General features: G+C 36.2%; 2 protein-coding genes across 2 annotated transcripts in view; one reads left to right on the top strand and one right to left on the bottom strand.

Moving 5' to 3' along the window:
* Positions 1–4,829: 4,829 nt before the first annotated feature.
* LOC139134434 (adhesion G-protein coupled receptor D1-like) lies at positions 4,830–15,033 on the top strand. Its single transcript, XM_070701295.1, has 14 exons — positions 4,830–4,929; positions 5,507–5,677; positions 6,121–6,205; positions 7,101–7,245; positions 7,587–7,636; positions 7,859–7,982; positions 9,209–9,306; positions 10,251–10,350; positions 11,342–11,472; positions 12,649–12,741; positions 13,433–13,502; positions 14,051–14,136; positions 14,558–14,690; positions 14,971–15,033. The coding sequence occupies exons 1-14, from the start codon at positions 4,830–4,832 to the stop codon at positions 15,031–15,033; spliced, it is 1,449 nt and encodes a 482-aa protein (XP_070557396.1).
* Positions 15,034–21,708: 6,675 nt separating this feature from the next.
* Positions 21,709–26,272, bottom strand: part of LOC139135444 (adhesion G protein-coupled receptor L4-like) — a 53,442-nt gene continuing 48,878 nt past the window's right edge. Inside the window, exons 22-26 of the mRNA XM_070702827.1 lie at positions 24,821–24,906; positions 24,398–24,530; positions 23,807–23,848; positions 22,887–23,078; positions 21,709–22,353 (exon numbers count right to left, since the gene is read on the bottom strand). Coding sequence (XP_070558928.1) covers positions 22,285–22,353; positions 22,887–23,078; positions 23,807–23,848; positions 24,398–24,530; positions 24,821–24,906 — 522 coding nt within the window. The 3' untranslated portion in view covers positions 21,709–22,284. The remainder of the gene's footprint in view (positions 22,354–22,886; positions 23,079–23,806; positions 23,849–24,397; positions 24,531–24,820; positions 24,907–26,272) is intronic.

The following is a 26,272-nucleotide window of genomic DNA, read 5'->3' as shown; positions in this document are numbered from 1 at the left end:
AACTCTTACCCGTCATTCAACAGGACTGGTGTCAACGAACAGGTTTGTTTTCTTAATCATTATCCCCACATCGATTCGCTCAGTCTTAATGATTGCGAGGCAGCCTACAGGTAGAACAGCTGTTAGAATTTACTGATGAGGTGCATGTGCTTTTATTTTAAATTATCCTACTGTCATAATTGATATTAAATTTATCAAGTAGACAAAGTAAGTGTAAATAACAATTAGTTTAAACACTATACTGCCCTGTATTGCAGCTTGTATAATATCAAAATCCGTGTTTAAAATAATTTAATATTCAAATTACCCATTTATCTGGGATCGAACTGCATCTTTTGAGACTTTAACTACTAAATTTTTGCACGTTGATTGAAAATTATGAAATTTAAATTCATTGCTTCCTTTTAAGGTACAATCACATGTCCCCCTATCGATGCCAGAGGAAATATTGACGGTGGCTCACCTCTGTGGCCAAGAACGAATGCTAATTGTTCAACAGACCTGATCGACTGTCATGGTCAGCTATTTGGTAAATATACCATTACATTTCTTATTCCACTAAGCTAATTTCATTCTATCGTTATAAATGTCTGTATATGTGTCACAGTGGTAATTTATGAGTTTGCAGTCTCTCATCATTTGATCGCCCAAGGCTTCTCAGTATCTTCCAACTTTGACCTCGTCAGCATAAATCAATGGACACTTCCGTAAGACATAAAGTGAATGTCAAACTAACTACTATTGGTATTGCTCACTAGACATTCTTTATGTTATAAAGTATTATCTAATTCTTTCAAGGATGCACTCTAATCTGTGAGCAATAACAATCCCAATGAACGGGTATACCTCGAGACTTAGACCAGTTCGCGAATTATGCATAGGCGTTAGAGTAAACTGGTCAAAATATCATCTAACCCATTTAAGGCGTGGTTTATTGCGATCATATTTCATGATTATATATTGGATGTTTTGCTCTAAATGTTAAAAGTTATTTTCTCTTATTTAAAACACAAATTGCGTTTGTGTATCTTATTAGCTGCAAAATATGAATAATGCAACTGACGCTCCTTGCAGCGAGAACGACTTGTGTTTCCGTGCATGCACACCCAATTACAGTGAGACTCTCCGCTGAAAGAGACTTTAACAAGCAACTCTTAAAATGGAACACCCCTTTATTGAAAGAAATGAATGAATTTTTAACTGTTATTATTCTCCCATAGTTTATATTATTTTATTAGATAAGTCGAAGTTTCCCTAATTTAGAAGAATTCAAATTTACTGATCACGCATTTACGCTGTAGAAGCCTCACATTGTATTCATGTTCCGGGCCTCTTGGTCGGGCCCCGTTTGTGGTATATCGAGAACACATCATTGTTATTTTTCGAGTCTCGACCTATCAGATTGCTGTTTTTCACCAATATGTAGATTATAAAACACGGATTTATAACTCTTCTAAACAAGTTAGCTTATTTGACAAGGATTCGATGTTACCATGTAAGCATGTAACCCAATAGGTAATACGATTAAAGGGTTATCTCACCTTGAAAACATTTTTTTAATTTTTTTTTCAATAAATAATAATAATATTTCTAAGCTGAATGGTGGTGTTTTTTGCTTTTTCCTATCGATAAATAATTATGGAAATGAAAAATGTTCGGGCTGGACGAAAAATCCTCCGTGAGGCACGCGTCCATTTCTGTGACGTCATAGGTGGCGTTTGTGAGTGTAGAACGGCTCCACAAAGGGTGAATTTTTCACAACTTTAACATTTAAATACACTATTATAGAAATAGTTGCCACTACAATTCGATTAAGTTCGGACATACAAAATATAGGTTAGATAATGCAGCGGTACCAAAAGTAACGATTAAGATATCAACACAATGTCATGCAAAGAAGCGTTGTCGAATACATTTCTCTAATTTCCAATGCTTTAACCAAAAATCTGCACTCAAGATTACATTAATATAGTGTACATTAAACGATACCGTAATTTGACGGAGTCGTCTCTAAACTCATGTAGATGAATGTACCTGTTAAGTTGCAATGTTGCATTGTTACAGGAAAACGACGACGGTTGTGCGGCGCTGACGGTAACTGGGATTCCATCGATGACACATTTTGCGTTTCAAAAGACATTACTGATGTCCTTGAAGAGGTAGGGTGTTCACGACCGGGTCGTCTCTTGAAAATCTCAATCACGACTGGACACGATGTCCTTTCGGTAGAGTTCACCAGTTTTAGTTCGATGTAGCACTCAAATACAAAAGCATTCCTAAAATTCTAGAGTAGGGAAGTGAGTATATGAATAATTCGACGTTGCATAATACTGATCGATTTCAAATTTTAGAAGAATTGTTGTTGTGATTGCATTTGTTGTACGCGTTCAGGTTCCAAGACAAGAAATTGACCTTGTCAATCTAACAATTCTCTGGTGGTTAATAAGCTCAGAACCCCCGTTATATATACATTTTCTGAAAGCCTAGATATGGGGAATATTTGGGTAACCACAGTGTCACAATTGTTTACATGTTAAACTATATCACGTGACATGTAATTTGCATAACCTTGCAAATATCGGTTTTCCCTATGTTTTGTCTCAATACCTCAGAATATTTTACTGAAACTTTCTGGAATGCAAGCTGTCACAACTCTCCTCCAAGGAGTATCTCAGATTTTTTTTTATCTTGCTTAGCTTTGTTTGGAGCACAATTTTAAAGAAATGAACTGGCGTTAAAGTCACCGCTCTGGATGCTTTTCTGACATGAAAATTGTTTTAGAAGATTTGAAAGAATTTTAGAGACACGCTTTGTAAGATCCTTTAAACAGCTTGTACTCACACAAAGTTCAGTCACATATCTCAAAGCATTGAAACAAAACATAGGAAAAAACCGATGTTTGAAAGGTTATGCAAATAATCTGTCACGTGATAGTTATGTACACAACGGTTACACTATGGTAACAAAATGTGTCCCTATATCTAGGCTTTTTGAAAATATATAATTTATGGGGGTTCTAAACTTATTAATCACTAGAGAATTGCTACCTTAAAAAAGGTCAATTTCTTGTCTTGGAACCGTAAGGTAGAATGCACCTTCGGGAACAGATATTTGAACTAAAACTCTTACGCTTTAGGAAACACTGATCATAATATTTGCCAATTGTATAGGATTTACGATATGATTCCCACTCAAGTTCGGGTAATAGTTTTGTGTTTCTTTGAATACATCTTATTGTATATCGACGCGTTTAGGTATAGCCAGTGTTCGATTATTTTGCAGTTGCAAAACATAACAGACTTTTTCAGTCTGAGGAAGACGATGTACCATTTGAATCAAGTGATATTTCCAGGAAAGGCTGCCAGCAGTGGCGACCTCATAGTGGCATCTGAAATATTCGGTCAATTGATCGATTTTGATTACTTGAATAGTGAGAGTGAAACTGTCGAAGATAAACAACTGCTAATTGAGGTCAGTATGCTAATAATATAACCGATGGTCAAAGTTTCATATTTCTAGGGAAAAAAATCAGCAGATTCTGTATATTGCGTTTATTGTGAATATTACCCATCAAGCTATTCCACTTGCATTCATGGAAGGCACGTTGTCTGTTTAGTTGGCAGGTGCCTGGAAAGTAGACAGTGTTTAATATGCAAAACTTACGACATGGGTACCCACCCCGTTTTTCCAGGATTCAACATACTAAATGTATTTGGCGATTATCTTTTAAAGATGAAAAGCCAATATTTTACAGCTAACTAAGCTCTTGACAAGCTCCAATGTAGGACAAGTATCAGTTTACATTGTATATCATTCCCTACTTCGCTACATATCACTTATTCCATATCCTTTAGGCAACAATTCATACGGCCAGTGCGTTACTTGACCCAAAAAGTGCTCATCATTGGCAGTCTGTGGTGAATGTAAGTTTTTTTAAATATTGATACAACAAGAAGAATGTAGTGTGTCACTTACTTCTGCCTTCCTGTGTTGAGAAATAAATCAATGCTGAGTAGTATCCTCGACCACAAAAACAGGAAGAGAGCTCATAAATCTCATTTGTAGCTTGCAATGGTTGATTGTACAGTTTAGCTATAGGCAAACTATATTGAGTCTGACCTTTGCCTTATTTAGCTGAGTATATTCTGCGACTGATTCAGTTTTAGAGTTTGTTGCAGTTCGCCGGTCTGATACACTGGTATTTGCACACCGATCAGCTAACAACGTCAGTGCGTTAAAGTGAAATGTTGACCAATGCGGCATATTTGCGTGTTTTGAATCTTTTCAAATATTGCCTACGTCTGCCTTTGTTTGTCAAATCTGCGGATGTCAGTAAAATCAACAAAATATTACAGGCACGCATTGCGAAACCTTAACCATTAGACTATATGGTTTTTACCTATGATTTAGTTAAAGCGAAACATGGTCTCATGACTTTTTACCAAAATATAAACAACACAAAATGCACAAAGCAAACACAAGAAACAGAAGAAACAAAACAGAAACATAAATTAGAATCTATGCGGCAAGATGTGTAATTAAGAACTGAGACTCCCATTAAATTAGTTAATGTGTTTTCCAAAAACGTCATTTGATATCGCTATATGTTTTCTTTTTTGTACATAGATCTTACATAAAGTTTAAGCTTACAATTCACAAAATGATGAACTGTTTTTGAATTCTTACATCGGAAAATATAAAATCGTCCCATAACAAAAGAAGTTGACAATTGGGCGAGCCATAGGATCTATGTAACCAAGAATGCCCATGACCTCATGCTAAAATTCTTCGTCACTTGACAGTTCCGTGGACCGACTGGAGCAGCAGATATGGTGATCTTGCACTTTGACCGATTCGCGACCAAGGTGGGCGATTTTATGAAATCGTATGACGTCAGCAGTATTGAATTGATAGAGTCGCCTAACATTGGTAAGTTTACAATTTCACAACAATCCAATGCTAAGTAGGATGCTTACCTCTCCATCTGTTTCACTCGGTCTCAGCGTGCGTCTCTGTCCCCTGCCCATGTGTATGTCTGCCTGTCTCTATCTTATGTATGTATGTATGTATGTATGTATGTATGTATGTATGTATGTATGTATGTATGTATGTATGTATGTATGTATGTATGTATTATGTATGCATGTATGTCCCTGTCTGTCTCTCTTTCTCCACCTACGTGGAAAATTTATACGAACTTAAAGAACACGCCGTTTTTACAGTTTCTGTACTTAGTTACCAAACTCACGATACCTCATTCCATTGAGGTGATATAGTAACTGGGTTTGCATTCGACACGAAAACTTACTTATTCTTTCTTGCAAACTAGAATATTTGAATTACGGTTTGCATATTTGTTGCCATGGAACAAACTTAAACATACTATTCATATTGATATGAACGCTATGCTCTTCATTCCATACTTATGCTTATACCCGGATGCTTATACCCGGTCAGCCGAATTTAATAAAGAATACGACCATATGATGCTTACATTTTCTTGCAGATTTTGAGGCTATTATCTTTCATTCATCGTGGTACGGGAGTTTCCGGTTCCCAGCTATGTACTTGAATGATTCCAATATTTACCATAATGCAACATTTGAAATGGTCGACCGTGAAAACGACAGTTTTATCTTCATTCCAGCGGGAACCATTGCAGTGGCTGTGGATAAAGGTATCAAAAAATATTATTTTTATTTTGAAAATCAATAATTCCTGGTGAAAACTGTCCTCTCTCAATGTCCCTTTATATGAGTAGGGGACGACGAAATCGGGACATTTATGCAGTAAACTGCCCAACCGACGGTGCGCGTTTTTGACAAAATGACCAATCCGTTGGTGGATCCTTTTAAACTATAACGTCTAGTTGAAACATCGCGTGAAACGTTAAAAACTTGCTCACCGGCGTTAAAACCTTATCACTGTTATTGTCACATCTCCACGTCATATTGTAGTCATTCAAGCGTTCTTTCGTGTTTTTATATATAGTAGAGTATCACACCAATGTGTGATACAATTAGACTAAACTGTCCACGGACACAAAGTTATTGGCCCAAGCTCATACTGGATGGCTGATCTCAGAATGTTTACTTTCTTACTTACATTTTACCTTTACAGCTCCAGAGAAGAAACTCGCCATTATCAGTGCACTTTACCGTAATCTTAGTGGAGTTGTTTCGGCATCAAAGAGGTCTAAGAGAGGGTAAGTTAAAACGCTTCTTGCAATTTGACCTAAACATATTGTTCTCAATCAAAAGGTAAAGTGTATTAGTCTCTACATGAGGCCTAAGTAGCAAATGTTTCGTAAACTACTATCCATCTTACGATTGATATATCAACGGTAAAACTGTTTTAACGATAAGAAACAGCACGGATGTAAGTTTCGGCACAAATGACAAAGGGAAATCAGCTGTACTACCACACATGTACCTCTGTACACCTATGATGGCAATCCAGTCAATGGGTTTCACCGGAACGAGGAACGAGTGAAGAAAACTGTCACAGCGTACTCCACCAGGCAATCTGACGAGGAGCTGACAAAAGAAATCAAGAGAACAGGGCACATGCCGGAACCTAGGCCACGATGACAGCCCAAGTCCTTGTCATTTGTATTATAATTATGAAAATGAATGCAATGCAAACCCGTCATGAGAAGCTGACCTGAAGGGAAGGAAGAGCGTATTGCTCTGTGTATAAGGCGTAGATTGGGTGGCTGGGTGATTAGGAAAGGACGTGGAAATTGAAGGATATTGCCTACCTTGCAATTCCTTGTGGAATTTTGAGAGACGTGCAAATAGAGGGGCACAAGATAGGAGCGATGACTTGTCTTGTTAAAGGGTTAACACTAATCTCATAAATTTGTCCCAAAATTGTGCAAATTCACAGAAAAAGAAAGAACGATTCACTTAAAAAGCGAACTAGTGTAATATCACTAAATATCATTCGCCCTAGTACAAATGATATCGAACATATTAAAAAAGTAAAGGTTCAATATGATAGAAGTACGAAATATTACTGCGCACTTGTACAGGATTCAATATCTTATATCTCTAAAATTAAAACAATAATTTACATTCCCCATGTACCTTAAATTACAGAGGACAGCGAGAATGGGTAACAACAATAACAGCACGAAGAGAGGTGGAAGCTGTAAATTCAGATGTTTTTTCGGTGGTTCTACACCCGAGCAAACTCCCTGAAACCTTGCCAGAGCCAATCATAATGAAGTACTATCATAAGCAGGTGAGGACTTTGAAAAGGCAATCTAGTGCGGTGCATATGGTGTAGTAATTTATACAGATTACATACATATCTTTTTTCTGTCTGCATTCGCATCAGATTGTGTCTGACTATTTTCTCTTCATATTTGTTGCTATTTATTTGTTTTATTTTAACTAAATCATATATTATCATAGATATTACACCATAATGTTCTACTACACGAAGTGAAATGAAGCTATTAACTTTTTCAGTTTTCATAGTTAACGAGTCATATGCCATCAGAGGAGCAGTAACTTTTGTTTAGCAATCCTAATGCTACTAAAACTCTTAGCATTATGCAACAGTTATTTTTCCTTTTATAGGAAGCGTGGAACCCAAAGTGTTCGTTCATCGACTTTTATGGAGAAACTAGGTAAGTCACATAAAACATTTGGCGGTATCTCTATTATTGTCACTTCTTGATGCCATTTTGTCAAACTGCAAGTCTGATCGTTATTCTCAATTGCTAGAATGTGCCAAACTAGATCATCGTCCGTCGACCTGTCCACAAGAAAAAAATAAATTTACAAATCGCCGGACTTATACGAATGAAGAATGAGCGTTTCTCTTATCAGTAGTATTCTGCATGTTACAGTTTGTGGAGTACGGAAGACTGCTTGTTATCGACGATTGACCAAGGGGTGGACGGCCTTACTATTTGTGAGTGCGGACACACAACAAACTTTGGCTTGGTGATGAAACTCGGATCAGAACCGATGGTAATTTAACTGATATACATGTGTAAATGAGGAAGATCGCTTTTTCGTCTTGTTGAAATTAGTCATTACTGATGATTTTATTTATAATCACATGCGCAGTCGTCTTTGAACAAAAATACTGAGATTTATTCTCTGGAAATTCTACGTCACGACCGCGTCCATGCCATCATTATTTATTGTGTTGATCTTCGATGTGCTCGTCAATGTAATAAATCAATATTGCCGCCCGTATTTTTCCCGCGATCAAAAGTTTTCTTATCTGAAAAGTTGTAAAAATCAGTCATAATTTTAGAGTGTGACGAAATACATCCACTTTTCACATTTTGAGTCCTTCTGTTTTAGTTTTGCAGCCAATATGGGGGTTCGTATCCGTATAGACCCCTACGCCGCACAGTCTAGAGTACTGCAAGTGAAACAACGGGAGTCAAGTGCTCAACCAGGCTGCACGCTGAACCTCAAAAAAGGCGTGTAATGAAATCAATATTTCCATTGACTACGACAATAATAATCTAAACTACGGAAACGTATAGTATGACGTGTGTATGTAAGAAATTCCGTGAATGATTTTCGGAAACAACGAACTCGAAGCTTGTCGCATTACCGTGGGTTCCGTAAGCATAATACAGTGTTCCGTAAGCGTTATATACTGTTCGCAACGAGATTCAGTCGATTTTTGTCCTCCAAAAATAACATAACTTTGTCTGAGTTAAATTCCGAGGCCAATGTCATCTTTGAAATAGTGAACTTCGCGGAAGGTAGATGTTGTGGTCATCAAGCGTTTGCTCCGTATGTGTAAATGCAGTGTTCCTCGCTTACGCGACCAGAAATGACTCACAACTCGCCCCTGGTGTATTTATATTATTCCAAAAGCCGTTCAGAAGTATAAACGCAGAATAGTTGAGGACAAGACATTTTACTTTACAGAAATTAATGAATTCTTAGCTTTGACATGTGATAAGTATATTATTCCCAAATATTTTTCTACCTTCACCTCTGAAATACCCCTGACGTAACAACCGTGCCACCACGAGTCGAAGACGAGTGGTGATGTCACTCGTATTTTCCTTCGCTGAAGAAAGAACAATATTAGGGAATGATATCTTAATACGCCAAATATAGCTTTTGAAAAATAAAAATTGCAGCAAGACAGAAACAAAGAATGCAAAAACATTCAGAGTAAGTTTTTTCTACGCAATAATCTCTGATAGAAAAAATTCTTGTTACAGTTTTTCCTCCTTGAAGGTATGAATATTGCCGTAATGGTTTGTTATGCTCATGTTGTGGCGTTCCTCTGCCTCGCGCTGGTGTCAGTGCTGTTATCACGGTGAGCAAGATCTTCATGCAACATACTAATATGTGTCTGAAAAGTTTTGTAATGGTGAAACGTCATCGCTTGAGAATGTGTTAACGTGTACATGGGACGGTGTGTAAAGTTTTGACTACATTTTTATCGGTGTAATTTGTAATTGATGAGAAAATGGAATATCATGCTGACCTGAGGGAATATTACTGCCGACTGACATTTAGTTCTTACATCTTGTAAACCCTTTTCAGTTTTGGAACCATATGACTAGAATTCCATTGACCATGCAGATTAAACCGCTATCTGAATTGGTGCACTGCCACGGATTGGTGCTCTAACCGAAAGAGTTTTTTTTATGAGTGCAATATTCCGTAATGAAATTATAGTTTGCAAAACTTTACCACGGCAATGGATATTTTTAGTGTTAGTCTATACACGTATTCAGTTTAACACAGTCCTAGTCACATATTAAATTTCTGAATTATTTTACCGATGAGTTTCCTGGACAAAAATAAACTTACAATTACTAACTACAGGAACTAAACCACCTAACTTATTAAGTATCGAAATAATTACAAGTCATTAACTAATAAATACAAGTAAACTAAACAAACAAACAAACAAACAAACAAACAAACAAACAGAAAAATAAACAAACAATAATAAATTAACAAGTCAACAAATCAATGTTTGAATAAATAAATAAATAAATAAATAAATAAATAAATAAATGAGTGAATTAATTAATTAATTAATATTACCACTGATCATATAAGGCTGTGTCATTAATGAAAAATCCTTTGGCGATTCTGTTTAGTATACCAGTGTTTCAAGTTAATCAGCCTAACCAATCGCGTTTACTTAATTAGATTACGCTCATGATGACAAATTTTCTTTTTCACACGTTAATGTTGGTATTTATACAGCTTGAAAGCTTAAACTAACGGTTGTCTTTTCTGAATTAGAATCCGGACCGACCAATACTTTATCATCATAAATTGCCTCACTGCCGAACTCTTGACAAACGTGTCAATGATGATTGCATCCCAACAGAATACGTCAACCGTAAGTAGATGCCTCTTGTTATGCTAAACTTTCAACGAAATTTGATAAGTTCCCAGATACATATTACCCGGTTTTGGTGACAAATCATCTGTATGGGAAAATCGTTTATGTCAGAAATGGACACTGACATGATTGTCATAAATGCAAAACAAACTTGCAAAGAAAAAATATTTTTAGATTTTTTGGTGCGGTGTACCAAATTCAAAAATACTCATCGTAACATTCTGAAATCACAAACAGTTTGCATGCCACCATACTGAGCACCTTGCCGAAGATCTTATGACATATTCTCTTATAATGTACGTTTTCTGACCATAAACGTCCAGTGGTATTTCCTACGTTCATACAACAGAGTTTAGGTCGTATTTGAGGCGACCCTGGTTTTGAAAAATAAGATGGGAAAGTGCTGTGTCTGCCATGGGCCGACCTAATTTAGTTGGGTCTGAGAATGGTTTTATAGGAGGTTCTAATCATTTATCTTATTGCTATCTTTGGCCGGGCCAAGAGGCAAGCCCTTGCCAAAGTCTGAATCTATCCGAGTGTCCACTGTACTTTCAAGTTGGGTAGTTGTCGAGAAGGTATTTCGAAAACCTTGATATTCGTAACGACATTTGCGCCATGCTTTCTCAAAGTATATTATATGAAAAATTCAACAGATACTGAAACAGAATGACCGTGACGCATGCTAACATGGAGTTTAGCTGATAGTGAAAGTCTGTTGTCTAATTATACATGTCCTAGAGGTCAAATGATAACCTTTGGGACTATCTAAGTAGAAATGAAAGAATTAATGTTATTCTACTTATTACATGAACCAGTGGACTTTCCATTTTAATGACTCTCTACAATATTTAACCGTAAAATTAATTTTGCCTTGGGAGAAGACAAGTTTAATCTTCAAAAATCTTTCTGCCCAACACTTCTGGCAACATTTGTATTGCAATTCTTCAGCAACATTTCAATAATACGTATTAATTTTCATACATTGCAGAACATATGTGCAACTATGGCGGCAATAATTCACGGCTGCTTTTTGTCATGCTTCATGTGGACAATGATCAAATGTGTACAATTGTATAGGAGGGTTCGGTATTGTGAGTACGACAGCAACAAATGTCGACGGTAAGACTTTCCTTCAATTTACGCTAATATTATCTGAAAATGTCAATTTACTGCATTGAGCTTGGTTTTACAGAATAAAAAAACAACACTGTGTATACAGTGTCCTTTAAAAGACCATGAGGTAAAATGGTAATCGTGTTTCCGTGATGGATGTAGGGTGTATCGAGAGAGAACAGTTTTACTAAGTTTGCGTTTTCAATGAGTTTCACCCATCTAAAATAGTGTACAATGAACGTGGCCAATGAATGCCAACGCTAGAGTGCCTTGTAAGCCTCACTGCTGAAAGTGATTGAAAAGGCGGATAATAAATTGAAAGTGGTGCATATGAAGAAGTGAGAACGGTGATTATCTTGCGTGCATATCACCGTTCTACTTTAATTATAATTGGATCAAATATTTTGGCTGTAAAGTTATCTTTGTTACATGCAGTATTTCAAAATGTTTGATCACATGTTTAAGCAATAAAGCCCACCCAGCGACCGTATACTACGAGACTTTGAGCAGTTCACGACATATATGCACAAGCGAAAGCGGATGCGTGCATGAAGAACTCGTCAAAACCGAGCGGTGTACCGACGCTGGGTATGATTTATTGCTATAATACCATAACAATATATATTGCAATTCTGGCTAGGAACGTCAAAAAAAGTTTTGCTCTTGCCGAGCGCTTGCAAAAAGTGTAATATCGCTAATTCACCATGGTTCTTTTCATGTCTCGACCAATCAGAGCGCTGTATTTGCGCCATTAATATACTGGTACGATATTATTGTTAATGTACTGTCGAAATCCCTGTGTGATTGGCATTGAACTGCTTACTTGATATCATGGAAAGGTTGCCACGCAAATGCTACGAATTCCATGTATCGGCAAATACTGGGTAATTTGTTTCTTTAGTACCAAACCTGCATGGTCACCACTCATTTCGAAAGGGAATGTTTTAAAGCTTCGTCGAGTGGAAGTTTGGGAAAAACTTCAATTATAATTTCGAGGCTTGAATTACGTTAATTTCGACGTTGCCGTACATAGAAATATTAGGTTTACTAGAGCTTGATTAATAAGATGGCGCTCTTTGAAGGTCGAAAGCTGATTTATTCATGACGCCAGAAATTACCCCATCACATCGATTTTTGTCCCGGTAAACGCGCTTTCTTCCACGACTGCATTTTTTATTTCAGACTGGCGTATCTCATTGTTGGGTGGCTGATTCCTGCCGCTATAGTCGCTAGTGCAGCCGTATACCGATTGCACATGTACAGACAAAGCAAACAGTAAGTTTCATTTAAACGGTGTCAGCAAGTACGCAATAATACAAGATGACAGGAAAACAAATAATTTGTATTGTTTCAAAGGTGAAGTGCTTTGAACTGAAATAATTTCATTTGCAAAAAAAAATGCAAAATTCCACAATCGAGGGGAGAAAATAATGTTTTGAAACACTGTTACAGTATTAAGAACGCCATTTTTAAATACTCTGCAAATAAATGAAAAAATTGAAACAAGAATGGTGAGTCTTCTCAAAGTTTCTTTTTACTGATATCGTTTTGGATATGTTTGACATCAATGATTCATTGAGTTATATTAAGTTAAACCAAATCCAAGTTGAAAAGTATTGGAACTCGATGCGAAGCTATATTCCTGTAATCACGCCATTCCCTTCACAGATTTTGCAGTCCAAGTCAGAAAATCGACTGAGAAACTGATTAAATATCGAAGGCGTGGCGAACGACGAATATATCAGTAACGTTGATCATATGGTGAAGACCCAGACACGTCATTTGAGTGATTTGAATAATTGTTTACAGTACCACAATAAATTACTATTGTTTTAGTTTTATTCCTTCCACAAAAATTTCAAATTAATGGGCGTCGGTCGTTTCTATGATCTTCTCTACATCTGCACAAACGAACGAATTAACAGAATTTGATCTCAGATCTCATTTTAATGTTCTTTATTTTCAGGTGCTGGGCTCTCGTTGACACAATGCTGAGGACGTTGACTCTGTATCTGCCCATTGGCATCACGTTGACGGTAAGGGACCTAAAGCTGTTTGATTTACTTGAACTCTTCTGAAAAGTAAAAACTCTAAAATGAAATACGCTGTCGCACGTTTTAGAAGTATATTTCCATTTTCACGAGTCGCACCGTAGATTGGAAATTCAAAATCGTCACTAATTGCATCTCGTTTATCAAATTTTGCCACTTTTTTGTATGTAACAGTTATTCCACAAGAATAAGGAGTTGTTGTACCGCCGTTTGTAATTTCTAACATTGACATATTCACTGACTCCATAACTTACTTCTCGTACATTTTCTCTGTGCATATTGGTCGTCTTATAGATTTTCTTGTGTATGTTATTCTTTTGTTATAGCTTGACTTCTGACAATATACAATGTGCGTAATGATTAGCTGATGTTTTGATACTATCGTTGTTATTGTAATGCAGTCCCCAGATGCCTAACGAATATTGAACAGTATTGCTAGATTGAAATTGCTAGGAATCGTCAAGCTATTTGGATACACCAAATGTTTTCAGCTACCTTTCCGTCTAATTATGCCCTTTGTGTTTTACATCCAGGTGTCGATTGTTATTAGCTGCTTCACATACTTACGATTTGACCCAATGAAAAGCGTGAGTGTCAAGTACGACAACGAAAGAACCTTGTAAGTCCCAAATATTTGCGCTAAAATTTCAAGAACAATTTTGATAACATCCGCTTTCTGAGTAACAATTGTTGAAGATGATGTCCAGTAGTTCTTCAATGGAAACTTTAAGCAGTGTCCGGAGTCACCATCTATCTGCAGTGTTAAGGTGCGATCATTCTGTAACATTATCCATCGGTGCGCCCTCCAGACTCAGATTGAAGCGTGACACGAAGGCATTCCTTGTTGACCAAATGTCACTCAACATAACTGTGCTGAAACTGTATATATGAATTCAAATATCTTTCAATTTTAAAGAATAACAAAAACGTTCCATAGCTGTTTTCAGTGGTAACTTATCCAAAACTACATTATCATTTGTGAACAAGAATTTCACTGCCAAAGTCGTAAGTTTAAAAATTTGTCCTTTCTGTTTCTATAGGTTGGACGCGCAGGCAACTTTCGTTTACCTGGCTCTTCTACCGACGTCATGGTGTACCGGTATCGCTGTCGCATTCGCCGACGTGACTTACGTAATTCTTCGATACATTTATGCTGGACTGATATTCATAAAGGTGAAACATTCTCACCCTACCAAATATTTTAAAAAATATTGAATTATGAATAATGTTATTGTACGTACAACGCAAAAAGGTCGCACAATTAACATTGCTGTAACTTTGATGCATATTTAATGCAACTTCAAGATGACTGCAGTGTTTAAACATTCATGGAACCGTTATGGATAGATATTCCCTGATATCAGACCTTTGAGAAATCTATGCCATCATACGATTCTACATACACGCCCCGAGTTTTATACCTGCTGACATGTTTATGTTTTAAAATTTCCAGGGATCAGCACTTCTTCTTGGTTTTGTTGGTACCAACCCCGAGGCAAGTAGAAGGCGTTTGTAATAATAATTCTTTAAACTGACAATAGTTTTGCAACCACAGCACTAGACGACAAGGCAAACATAACGAATGGTTTCGTATCTTTGTGATTGGTTTCATTTAGTCGCGCGATTACTGCATACTAAAGGGTAATACTCACATCATGACAAACTGTATAAATTTTACATACCCATTGGCGATGCAAGATTATAGTCCATATAATTAAAGTTGCTTACTATTTGTCCTGAAGAATCGATACTGAGCGTTTTTACTTCCTTTAACACGTTTACAATATCTTAAAAAACCCTCAACACTGAGAATCGAGGTCTCTAGCGATGAATAAATTTAGTGAAACAAGTTACTCTGTAAACTGCACGCTTTTCCGCCTTCCATCAGGTTCTACAAGGAATACGATACACGAACTTCTCGGACAAGGATTACGAAGAAGCATGGTATGAATTGCGAGACTTGGAGAAGACAAGATTGGAGATGATGGATGAGTATGAACAAGATTTAACTGACAGGATGAGAGAGCGTGGAATTTCGGTTCGAAGACGAAGCAATAGAGTGCGTCCTGAGAGTTCAAAGGTTAGAATATCTTTTTCAAGCTTCACGGATGACAGAAATGAGAACATATCGAATGATATATGCTCCATGGTGACTTCACGACAGAGGCAATGTGGCGACATACTTCTCTAATACCTCAATACTGAAAATCCTTTGAATACTTTACAATACTGAGCTTTAACAACTCAAAATTAATCAAAAATATATGAATGAATCTTGCAGAACGACAAGTTTGAATTATACCTATCAAAACAAACAAATTGTTAAAACTTTTTCTCATGTCGGTTTGGTTGAAATAACACTTTGCACGTCAATCGTTGTTGAGGAAAAGATGCTAAAATAAACAATTTTATCTTTTTCAGAAAAAGCGACCGACTTCCAAGAGCATGAATGTTGAAGGAGACCTAGAATTAGAATCGCTGGAATAGTAATATCGCGCTGCATATGTAATTACCATCTTTGTTTAAAATTTGTTTATCTATTTAATGTGTGTTTTCAATTCATTCATCATTCATATTTATAGTTATTCCAATATTGATATATTGCGCCAATTGAACACAAGAATTAAATTAGACCGATAACCACAAGGTGATTTCATCCAAACTTTAAGATTCGACTGAGATTTCAATATCAGAAGGTCAAAGTCTCTTGCGTGGTTGTTTTAAATATTTTACTCTTTTCATTTCCATAATTAATTGTGTACATTATCAGAAAGAAGACGTCTAAGACAACTTGATGCATTTTTCGAGAGATTAATAATGTGAAATTGTTTTGGAAGTTTTCCTTGTAAATAGATCAATCTGACTTGAAGGATTGTTTGACTTCCGTTGGTACTGTCAAACGTTCCAATGACACTGTTTCAATTATTGAAATGCATTAAATCTCATCCATTGATTTAAATCATTTATTGTAGAATTTTAAGATTGCGTCATACTTGCAAGGTAAATTATTATAACAATATTAAATATTGGTGTGTATGTTTAAATTTTCAAACATTTTAAATTGCTATTCACGATTCTTTACACTTGACACAGGACGCAAAATCATGTGATTGAAGCATCGATGATTTGAAAAGTACAAAATACACAAAAGTCACACATTGTGATATTTAAACTATGAAATCAACCGAGTAAACAGCCATCGAATACAATGATGAGATAGAGTTTTTAACACGACTATGACATCGAGAAGAGCTGCTGTTTGTCATTTATAAATTAACACAATGGAAATATATTGAACGTCATTATATTTAATCACAACATATTTATGTTTTTCGTGAAATTTGCAATTGCACATGTAGTTTGTTCATGAAGAGTTCTAAAAACACCACTCGAAGTCATACATGACTGCGTGGGTATCCTTTCCCGCCAGTCGCAGAAATTACAACACTCGGTTGTCGTGATGTGCTCGATTGTATGCACTGGACATTTTTGGAACACATAAAAGGAATTCCTAGTAAATAAGGTGTATTTTCATTCTAATTCATACATTTCTATTAATAGGATTGTAATACTCATAGAAAACACAATTTTACGATTTTCAATCACAACGAACGCCTGTGTATTATTCGCCGGCGGTAGGTGTATCAGGCAATATGCCTCATATACAAAATGATAAGTGCCCTTAGAATTTCATTAAATCTGTTGTTGAGGCACCAAAAAATTATCATCTTTCGACTGAAAATGACCAACAATTATTTTCAATTAAAAGATAACTTCGGTATTTAAAAATGATCAATGTGTAATGATTGGGTAATGACTATTACAGAGAATCCGTTTTTTTTTTCAAAATAATGTAAAAATTGATAAATTGCAAAAAAGTGACTCAAATAACATATTCATGCATTCAAAGTTTGATGACAGCATTGCCGATTGTTTATTGATTCTCGTCTATTATGAAAATCAACTTTTTTGTCACTTACAATCAAGTCAAAATTGTACATAAAAATTATGTTGGCAAAGCATGTAATAGAAAATTTTAACCCAATCATGGGACTTTTTGCGTTCGAGGTAGCTAACCATTATAGCCCTCCTGACTTTGGGGACGTATGGTCACCTACCCCGAAGCATTTGGTGTCTTGTCGGGGCTATAATTCATATATCTAAGCACAGGCAAATCAAATGACAGACTAGAAACGGGTATTGTTCAAGGTGTGCAACGTGTGTGTATTGCCCTCCATGTACGCCTCGCCTCAGAAAGCTCTCGACTCTGCTTTCCGAAGAGTGCCGAACGTGCACTCTTCGGTAGTTTCCGGATTTTCGCCAATTTTTAAGCGAAAGTATTTTCGGCAAAGTTCGTGTTGTTGTTGTGCAGTGCTGAGCGGAATTGTTGTGCTGGCGAAAACGGGAAAAGGTTTCAGCTTCGGAGAGGTGGGTCTCACCATTTTAAAATTCCTCTCACATTTTTTGAATATATAATGATTGTGTTTGAACCAAATTTGAAAGTCCTTTATCGATACTGTCAGATTTTACTCAATGGTTAACGATCAGTCATATCGTCTCTACATGTTCGTCATGGGAGGTATTATGTTTTGATTGTCGTGAAGCAGTGTTTCTGCCCCGAGAGCACACGAAGAAAGCGTGGTTGCTACGCGACAGGCTGCACGATGCCATGTCGTCCTACATTTTGCATAATCTCGTGCAATTGTCAACCACGAACGAAGTCTCCAAATAGGCTAACACCTGTGAAGCTCATTTTAATATGAAAATGCCATAGTTTATCGAGACGACTATGACGTCAAACAGCGTGCCGCGTTTCTAGTCTGTCTTTCTTGTTTGTCTGTGATCTAAGTTATATATTAAGACCAATGTATGAGTTTGTGTCACGACATGTATTATTTCTCACGTATTTTTCACGGTAAATGTGTCAGAGAACACTTTTCACGAATAATAAACTCGCACTTAAAAAAATGAAGCGGCAGATTTCTTTAATTATGTCATTGCGTCAGTGGTAACGCTATTTTAGCTTACTGTTGTTATTCGTTCAACTATTTTGAAGAGTTCATAGGTTAAGTATAAAAAAATACTGATGTTGTCGACAACAGCAATTCTAGTTACATTCTATAAAAAAGCGGCAACGAGAAAGATTTCAGATATGAAGCTCTTTCGAAACACAGGAAATTGTCGTCTTTCGGCAGTATGACTGAAGATAAATATCTGAAAAAATGTTACAACAGAGAACTAAAAATAAAGTGGATTATTTGTAGACAAACAGCGTTCAATGACCAATCAGACATTAAAGTGGTGTAAATAAGGGCTAGTTACTCGAGCGACTAGTCGCTGTACATATTGTCAATCTAATATAGTAATGGTTCAGTTGCAAGGCTTGCGATAGTAATGTGAACAAAAAGCCCGAAAAACATGCCTGTATCTTTGTGGCATTTTCTAGTAGTATTTGTAATTGTATTTCATATAATGTGCTGCTTTTGTTCTCAACCGCTGAACTATCTCTCTATGGTTACCTTAACATGACACGGGCTGTATGTATTTCCCACTTAGAAATATTCATTTCAATATCATTTTAATGATAAGACAGAATGATTTAGAAAATATTTAGCGATTTATGGCATCGATTTTATGGCATCGATCATTATTTTATCAGCTGTAGCCGCCAACATATATTTTGACAAGTCATGACTGTTTCCTTGATCTCCATGCTATGCTAGTGTAGTCAAGATGAGAAAAATTGTAATCCAAATGTATTTATATAGTAATGCATCACGATTTGGAGAAACCACGGCGTATTTTCAATTTAGTGCCAACAAAAAATCAAAACCAACACATGGATATATGGTATCTTTGTTAGCTCTATTCAAAAAGCAGTACCCATAAAATTCAAAAATAAATTCTTGTAAGAAATGTATGTGGTGTCCATTGTGATGTCCAGCTACACGAAAAGACCTGCAACGATGTAAAACGAGTCAAAACACAGTAAAACGTGTAGAAACGATACTAAATAAACACGTTAGGTAAAAAAGGCCACAAAAATCCGTTTATCTAAAGAAACTGTCGCAGGGAGTATACTGGTTTAGAAATGACATGCTGTTTGTTCTTTCACATAACTAAGTTGCAAAGAAAGCCTAATTCAATTTCATCTTTTCTGCTAGCTGAGGGCGACATGTATATACGCTTCGAGCCATGAATTTCAAATATTCATTTACATTTGGTATGTTCTATTTTGCCAAAGGTAAATAATCATTTAGCTATTTCTCATCCTTCCGCTCATCAGGTGAACCAAAGTGGGAAAACTAAAATTCTTGTCATCCTATTAACAAGGATTCTAGGATGTCCTAGGATGAGTTGAAGGTGGAAATTCTTGGAATTCTATTTACAAGGACTCGGGTGCCCCAGGAGTTGAAGGTGGAACTGGACCATTATTTTATGTTTTGTATTTCATACTGTCAAATTTTGGTTCTGTAGAAAAATTCCGACAACTCTTCTAGTTGACATATTTTGCTCATTCGACATAATTCAGTAAATTTTCTATCGGATTCGAACTCATAACGTACAGCACCTGGTAATCTAGCTAAGAAATCACAGTCAAAACCTCTCGGCCAATTCTTAACCCTTAAAATGTGTGGTTCAACAACCGAGCCTGGTTGTTACAATTACACTTATTCTGACCGACTGCGACGTGGACACACGTTGTGTAGTTCATGAAGCGCCCGCATTAACATATTCACTATCACACATTGCACACAAAATTTATGAACTTGAAAGCAATGAACAAAACAAAGCAGAGCAAATCGAGTTCAGTAATGCCACCGATACATTTGAGTCATACAGGAACGCTAGCTCCAATTATACACAAATTGTGTTGTTGACAAAAATTAAACACCACCAGAAGAGAATCCAAAGCTTTGTTTTTATTGTTCATTACAAGGCTTAGCAGCAACTAAACATTCAGCTTGTGAGTATTCTTTCAAACATCCAAGTTATTCCAAAGAGATACAAAGTTTATTGAAACTACATGAAATAGAGAACCTACGTAAAATTTGTGTCCCTCGGTATTACATTACGTATAGCCTACTGCTTTGACGATGAAATTACCGCTAAGTTAAGTGTTCAGTATACACCCTAAGTCTTCTACAGTTTTCCAACATACTAAACTCCATGGAAAATATACAAACTCCCAGAAACATACTTTGCAGTTACATAAAAAACGGTCTTGTTTTGTTTTCATCACATATTTATTTTTCGATGCACATTTCGCCTGGCACTGACACATTCTGCAATTCCAGAGATATTTGCCTTCATCAAACCAAATTATCGATGTTCTCCTCACGTTATAAATTGCTTGAAGCCAACGCTAAAGTACACTTTCGCCCGTGGCAGTTTACTACAGATGATAATACATCTCGCCGATTAGACGGCTCGGACGTTTTAAAATTCATTTTAAAGTGAAGAATATTGACTATAAATTGTGATCGATAGCTTCATCATAAGATAACTTTCCACATCAGAGCTCACATTCTCTGTACATCAATTTTAGGTTCATGTTTTGTGGGAGTTTTTATTGCGCACTCGATTTATGCCTTTCTCTCTAATGTTGGAGAGTGATCCTTTACATAATTGATAAACAATGTACATACGATCTGCTTCATTGAACAAGTTTCTGAGACAGTTACGTAATATTGCATGTCTCTGAAAAGCTGTACGTAATTGATATAAATTTCCGCAGAGCACAGTAAATTCCAGCTGCGATAATCTGTGTCTTGCCAACATTTTGCCGGTGTTGTTTGTCATGTCTCCTAAACTTTGACAGTGTGTTTCTATATGTTTTAATTGATCATGCAATTGTAATCATGGCTAATTAACATAAAAAGATAAAATTGAAACTCGGTGATTGGACTAGGTGCTAGTGTCAATCTTTGTTTATAACGATCTAGGTGCTACTGCTGAAACTTGTGGTCATTGTGGCTTTCCCATAATCAGCCGCGCGAGATTACATAGTAAGCATACAGCAAAATATATTTGAAAGTGGATACCGTCAATTTGAATTGATCTGCAATGCATTATTTTATGACGAAATTAAAAGAAATTTGTTTCATTCCTTAGTTTTAATCAACTTATTAATATCATTCTATGAAGTGTTCAGTCGAATTTGTCTGTATTGTCCATCTCTTTTTTTTTCAAATATACATTAAGTGTATTTTGTGTTTTCTTTACATTGTCAATGCATTAATGTGCTTCAGATTGTCACAGGAGGCTTAGTAAATAGAGGCACGGTCAGTTTTGGATTTGCTAATTGTTACGGATATCATCATGCATCATAATTTAAAATATATAGTGTAATATAATAGAACATTATTAAGGTAATGACACGCACGTCATCTCGTTCTGTGTGTTATGATTCTCTCTTCGGTGAATAGTAAGAAATTATGACAGCTCTAGAATTGAAATTTGTCATCTGATCAAACACCTAACCCCTTTCGGCAAAAGAAATCTATTTACAGAACAGATCAAAATACTACTATAACTAGTTAAAACCTGATGAATTGGTATTTTCTTAAAGTGGCTGATTTTGTCATAATTTATGAAATAAAATTCATTGAAAGCCACTTGAGGATAAAACAATGCCGTTCATCCGACGTAACGTAATCTATGTGCACACCTTTACGGTACAACGACATTTGCCTTATGGCATTGTGTGTATAGTTTTAATTACGGCAAATTGCCAAAGTTTAACCAGAGACAGTTTGTATAAATGTTACTTGTCGAGCGAGTCTACATGACACTCCACGTCGACGTTTTCATTCCTGGTATTTGACTGATTCGTCTGAAAGTGAAAAAAAAGAAAGTATTTCAATAACGTTCTAGGGAAGTAAGACAGACAAAGCGAATCATAAGAATGTACATAATAATCGCATTGCAGTTTATCTGATGTCCTAAACTGCTTGATCACCCAAGATGTGACAGTATCTCGCCAGTATGCATGTGAAAAAGTTGATTTTTCAAGAGTGTCTTAATAAAATGAGGGTTTCGATTTGCGCAATGAACTTCGTAACCACGTTATAACAATATTTTCAACAATGCCCTCAAGCAAAAGCGGGGTCTGTTGCAACGTTTGAACACTTATTCTGGAGTAATCTCTAAACCTTTCGGTATTATTTTGTGTAGGAGAGAGAACTTACATTACGATTTCAGGAGCAATATTAAAATGTTCTTCAATCTGAAGTAATGCGAGTATTGTAGTTATTGAAGTTTGCCAAAGTAAAAGTTTCGTTTGGCTCTCGGCGCGACAATAAACAATCGACGACTTGCTATATATTGAATTTGATGGTAAAATGTAAATGTCACGAAAACTTTAACCTTTGAGCTCGCTGAACTCAATCTGTTGCCCCGTCTGCGAACTTTTACTCCACTTTCTGTCATCTTGTCAGCCAAATCCTGTTCATACTCATCCATCTTCTTCAATCTGGTCGTTTCCAGGTGTCGAAGTTCGTACCATGCGTCTCTGTAATCCTTTTTGGATGAATTGGTGTATCGTATACCTTGTAGAACCTTGTATGCGTGAAACATTTAGGAAATATCCTATTTAAAACACTGTTAATTTGACCATGCAATCGGCTTTCTTGTCATTTTTAGCGACATCGATTTGGCATTAATATTTGCGTTATCATTTTTACATACGTATCAGAAAGCATTAAGTTGCTTAAGGTATGCAGAGATCTTGGCAAAGACACACTAAGAAACGCGAAAATAGGAAATTGAATATTAGCTATGAATGTCGGTATAATCAAGATCACCAATACACTGTAGATCTCCGTAGCAAAATGATCTGAGAGGTAAATAAACGAAGGAAAGTCGAATTTTCGGCTCATATGCAAGTGTTTAAACCACTCCTCCCTTAAATACATAAGGTTTAGCGTTTGACAACGACGATGGATAATCAGAGACAGCTGTTGTCGGTAAATATTCATACATAATATAATATGAAGAAATCACAGAGCGTATAGTGTGAATTATGTAATCTTGAGACATTCGTTTAGTTTATTGCTGTAGCGTCCATCAAGTTTTTCGATATCTCACGTACACCGGCATCCATATGCTGTAAAATAGCTGTAAAACACGATTTAAAAGTTTTCCGTGTATGACATGGTCAAAGGTAAGAAAAAGATAATCACTCCATTTGAATCACTGACAAATCTATCCTCTCTTGACTTTTCTGTAGTTGATGTAAATCATTGTGAAACGCAAAACGATTGATAACGCAAGGGTTTCCTACTTACCTCGGGATTGGTACCAACAAATCCAAGGAGAAGCGATGAACCCTGGAAAAAGGAGAACATAAAACCCATTTTGAGTGTTTATCATAGACGGTACGACGTACCGCCCTTGAATCACTGTTAGTAAGAACGAAATACGAACGAAATATTTGTAACCATGCTGAACTTTGCCGGTAGATATTGTCCGGCCAGATACATAACATTCTTGTTGTGAGAAGAGGTTCAATAGCATTGCATTACGTAAATATTTATTAGGACTTTCTCCAACAAGCAGTCTTGCCCAATAAAATAATCGCCACACAATAGATTCCTAACACTTTAATGTGTATTTTTAAACATTGTATATAGACCGGAAAAATTCTTCGCGCAGTCTTTCTAATGTTAGGCTTCCACAAAGGTTCGTTATACGTATACCCAGAAATGTAAAAATGTGTGTACTCTAATCGTGGCTCTCTACATAAAATGCAAGGCACATTAGATTGAAAATATGCAACAAATGATTTGTCTCAAACGTGGTCAAGAAAAATAAGTTTCACAAAGAAATGTTGCTACACTGATCAAAGTACACATTTCAAATTATGAGTGAGAAGTCACCTTGGTGAATATCAATCCCGCATAGAAATATCGAAGTACTACGTGAGTTACGTCGGCGAATGCAACAGCGATTCCTGTAAACCATGAAGTGGGGAGCAGGATTAGGTAAACGAACGTTGCCTGTGCGTCCAACCTAGAGGGGAAGCATGCAGAAATAAAATTGTGAATGTCGGAGATAGAAATCAATCACAATGACGGAAAGTGGAAGCACCAATGGGCGTATTAACCGACAATATAAATACAGACACTCTTTCAGTCGATCTGACAATAACAATGGACCAGGTTTCTTGCCATTCGTATGTTATAATTGACTGTACAGTAACGGACTATCTATAAATTTGTTTTCATTATTAGCTGAAGTTATATTAAAATGTAATGAATACTATTGAACACACAGTTGTTGAGATTTTAATATGGACTTACAAGGTTCTGTCTCCATCGTACTTGACACTCACGCTTTTCACCGGATCAAATCGGAAGTAAGTGTAACAAATTAAACAAATCGACACCTAGAAGCAAAAAGCATAATTATAATCGAGATTAAAACGACAAACGTCAAGAAATAAATGTGTAAATTTTTGTTAATAATATATTGCCAGGAGAGCACCATTTTACAAGTGGTATAGCCACAAACTGATGGCGTCAAAGATGTGCGTACTATGGAAATTAGGTCAAAGGTTACGTTCTAAAAGGGGCGATAAATTATTTTGGGGGTGAGTGTTAGGAATGGGGGCTTGGAAACTTAGGGGGAAATGATTGAAAAGAAGGGTCCCAACTTTTTACTATCTTCAGTCCTTTCCCTCACTTTGTACTATCCTATTAGTACATATCCACGTCTTCTTCAGCCAGCCTGATATCTATGTGGAAGCAGCGGTTAATTATTGACAAGGTGGAGAAGAGTTATTTTTTAGTTACTTTTTTACACAACAACTGTTACCGCTGCCGCGGGTCGAACCCTGCTCCTCCAGCATGTGAAGCACTGCCTATAACCTGTACTCCACGAGAACAAGTTGCAAGAAAGGGATGCAATGTTTCATATAAACGTTAGGATGACAATGCTAAGCAGGAACTGATTAATTTATAATGTTCACTTGTAATGATTTGAAAGTCTTTTACGCATTTTCCGTCTTTTATTGAATTTATGCCTCAGCATTGATTGTTTTATTGCCTGTCTTTATTTTTTTTCTCTGCATTGTCGTGTTTGTTGTGCAGATTTGTTATTGTTTGAATATTTTTCATATTATTTGTTGTATTTGCACAGTTAAAGTATAAAATTGTCACTTGTTTAGGATGTTTTATATGTTGAAAAGTTTGTGTTTGACATTTATTATTGAATTTGTCATTTGCTGCCTTTTTTACAATACGAAAGGTGTGTGTTCCGTTTTTGACAGGATACACTTTTATTAAAAAAGTGGTTCATTACTCAACATGTATGAAATGCAATATTTGCCCTACCATTCATCGGAATAATATTGGAACCTGTAGGAACAAATCGATAAAGCATTGGCATTACGTACGCCGGTCAACAGAAATTAAAAAGCAAGCACAAATATCGCGACCAATGACTCCAATCACCAAATGTCTGTCACTGTGTCGGTTGGATTTCCGGAACTTGAATTCATTTTAGATATTTTTTTTTTGTTTACATCCGTGTTTTCACAAATTTCCATAATACAGCTTGGCTAAAATCTATTGGGAGGCATATCGCAAAGATAAAGGAAACAAATTTGTGGACAAAAATTTAACCAATCAATAACAGAGTTTGAACTAATGTACAGGTGTGATTTTCGGTCTTTCGAAGAAGAAATGCAAATGAAAACATAAAAAGATTTTTTCGGCCGTCATATTGATTATTATTATTTGCATTTCAATGAA

Source organism: Ptychodera flava, chromosome 6, assembly GCF_041260155.1.
Source record: "Ptychodera flava strain L36383 chromosome 6, AS_Pfla_20210202, whole genome shotgun sequence".
Lineage (NCBI taxonomy): Eukaryota > Metazoa > Hemichordata > Enteropneusta > Ptychoderidae > Ptychodera > Ptychodera flava.
Note: the sequence above shows the minus strand (reverse complement) of the source record. Positions and strands in the feature narration are given on the sequence as shown.

Coding starts and splice junctions, on each gene's coding strand:
- LOC139134434 (XM_070701295.1), top strand. CDS start 4,830: ATGGTGATCTTGCACTTTGACCGATTCGCGACCAAGGTGGGCGATTTT. Junction 9,307..10,250: donor GTGTCAGTGCTGTTATCACG/GTGAGCAAGATC, acceptor TTTCTGAATTAG/AATCCGGACCGACCAATACT. Junction 14,691..14,970: donor CTGGACTGATATTCATAAAG/GTGAAACATTCT, acceptor TAAAATTTCCAG/GGATCAGCACTTCTTCTTGG.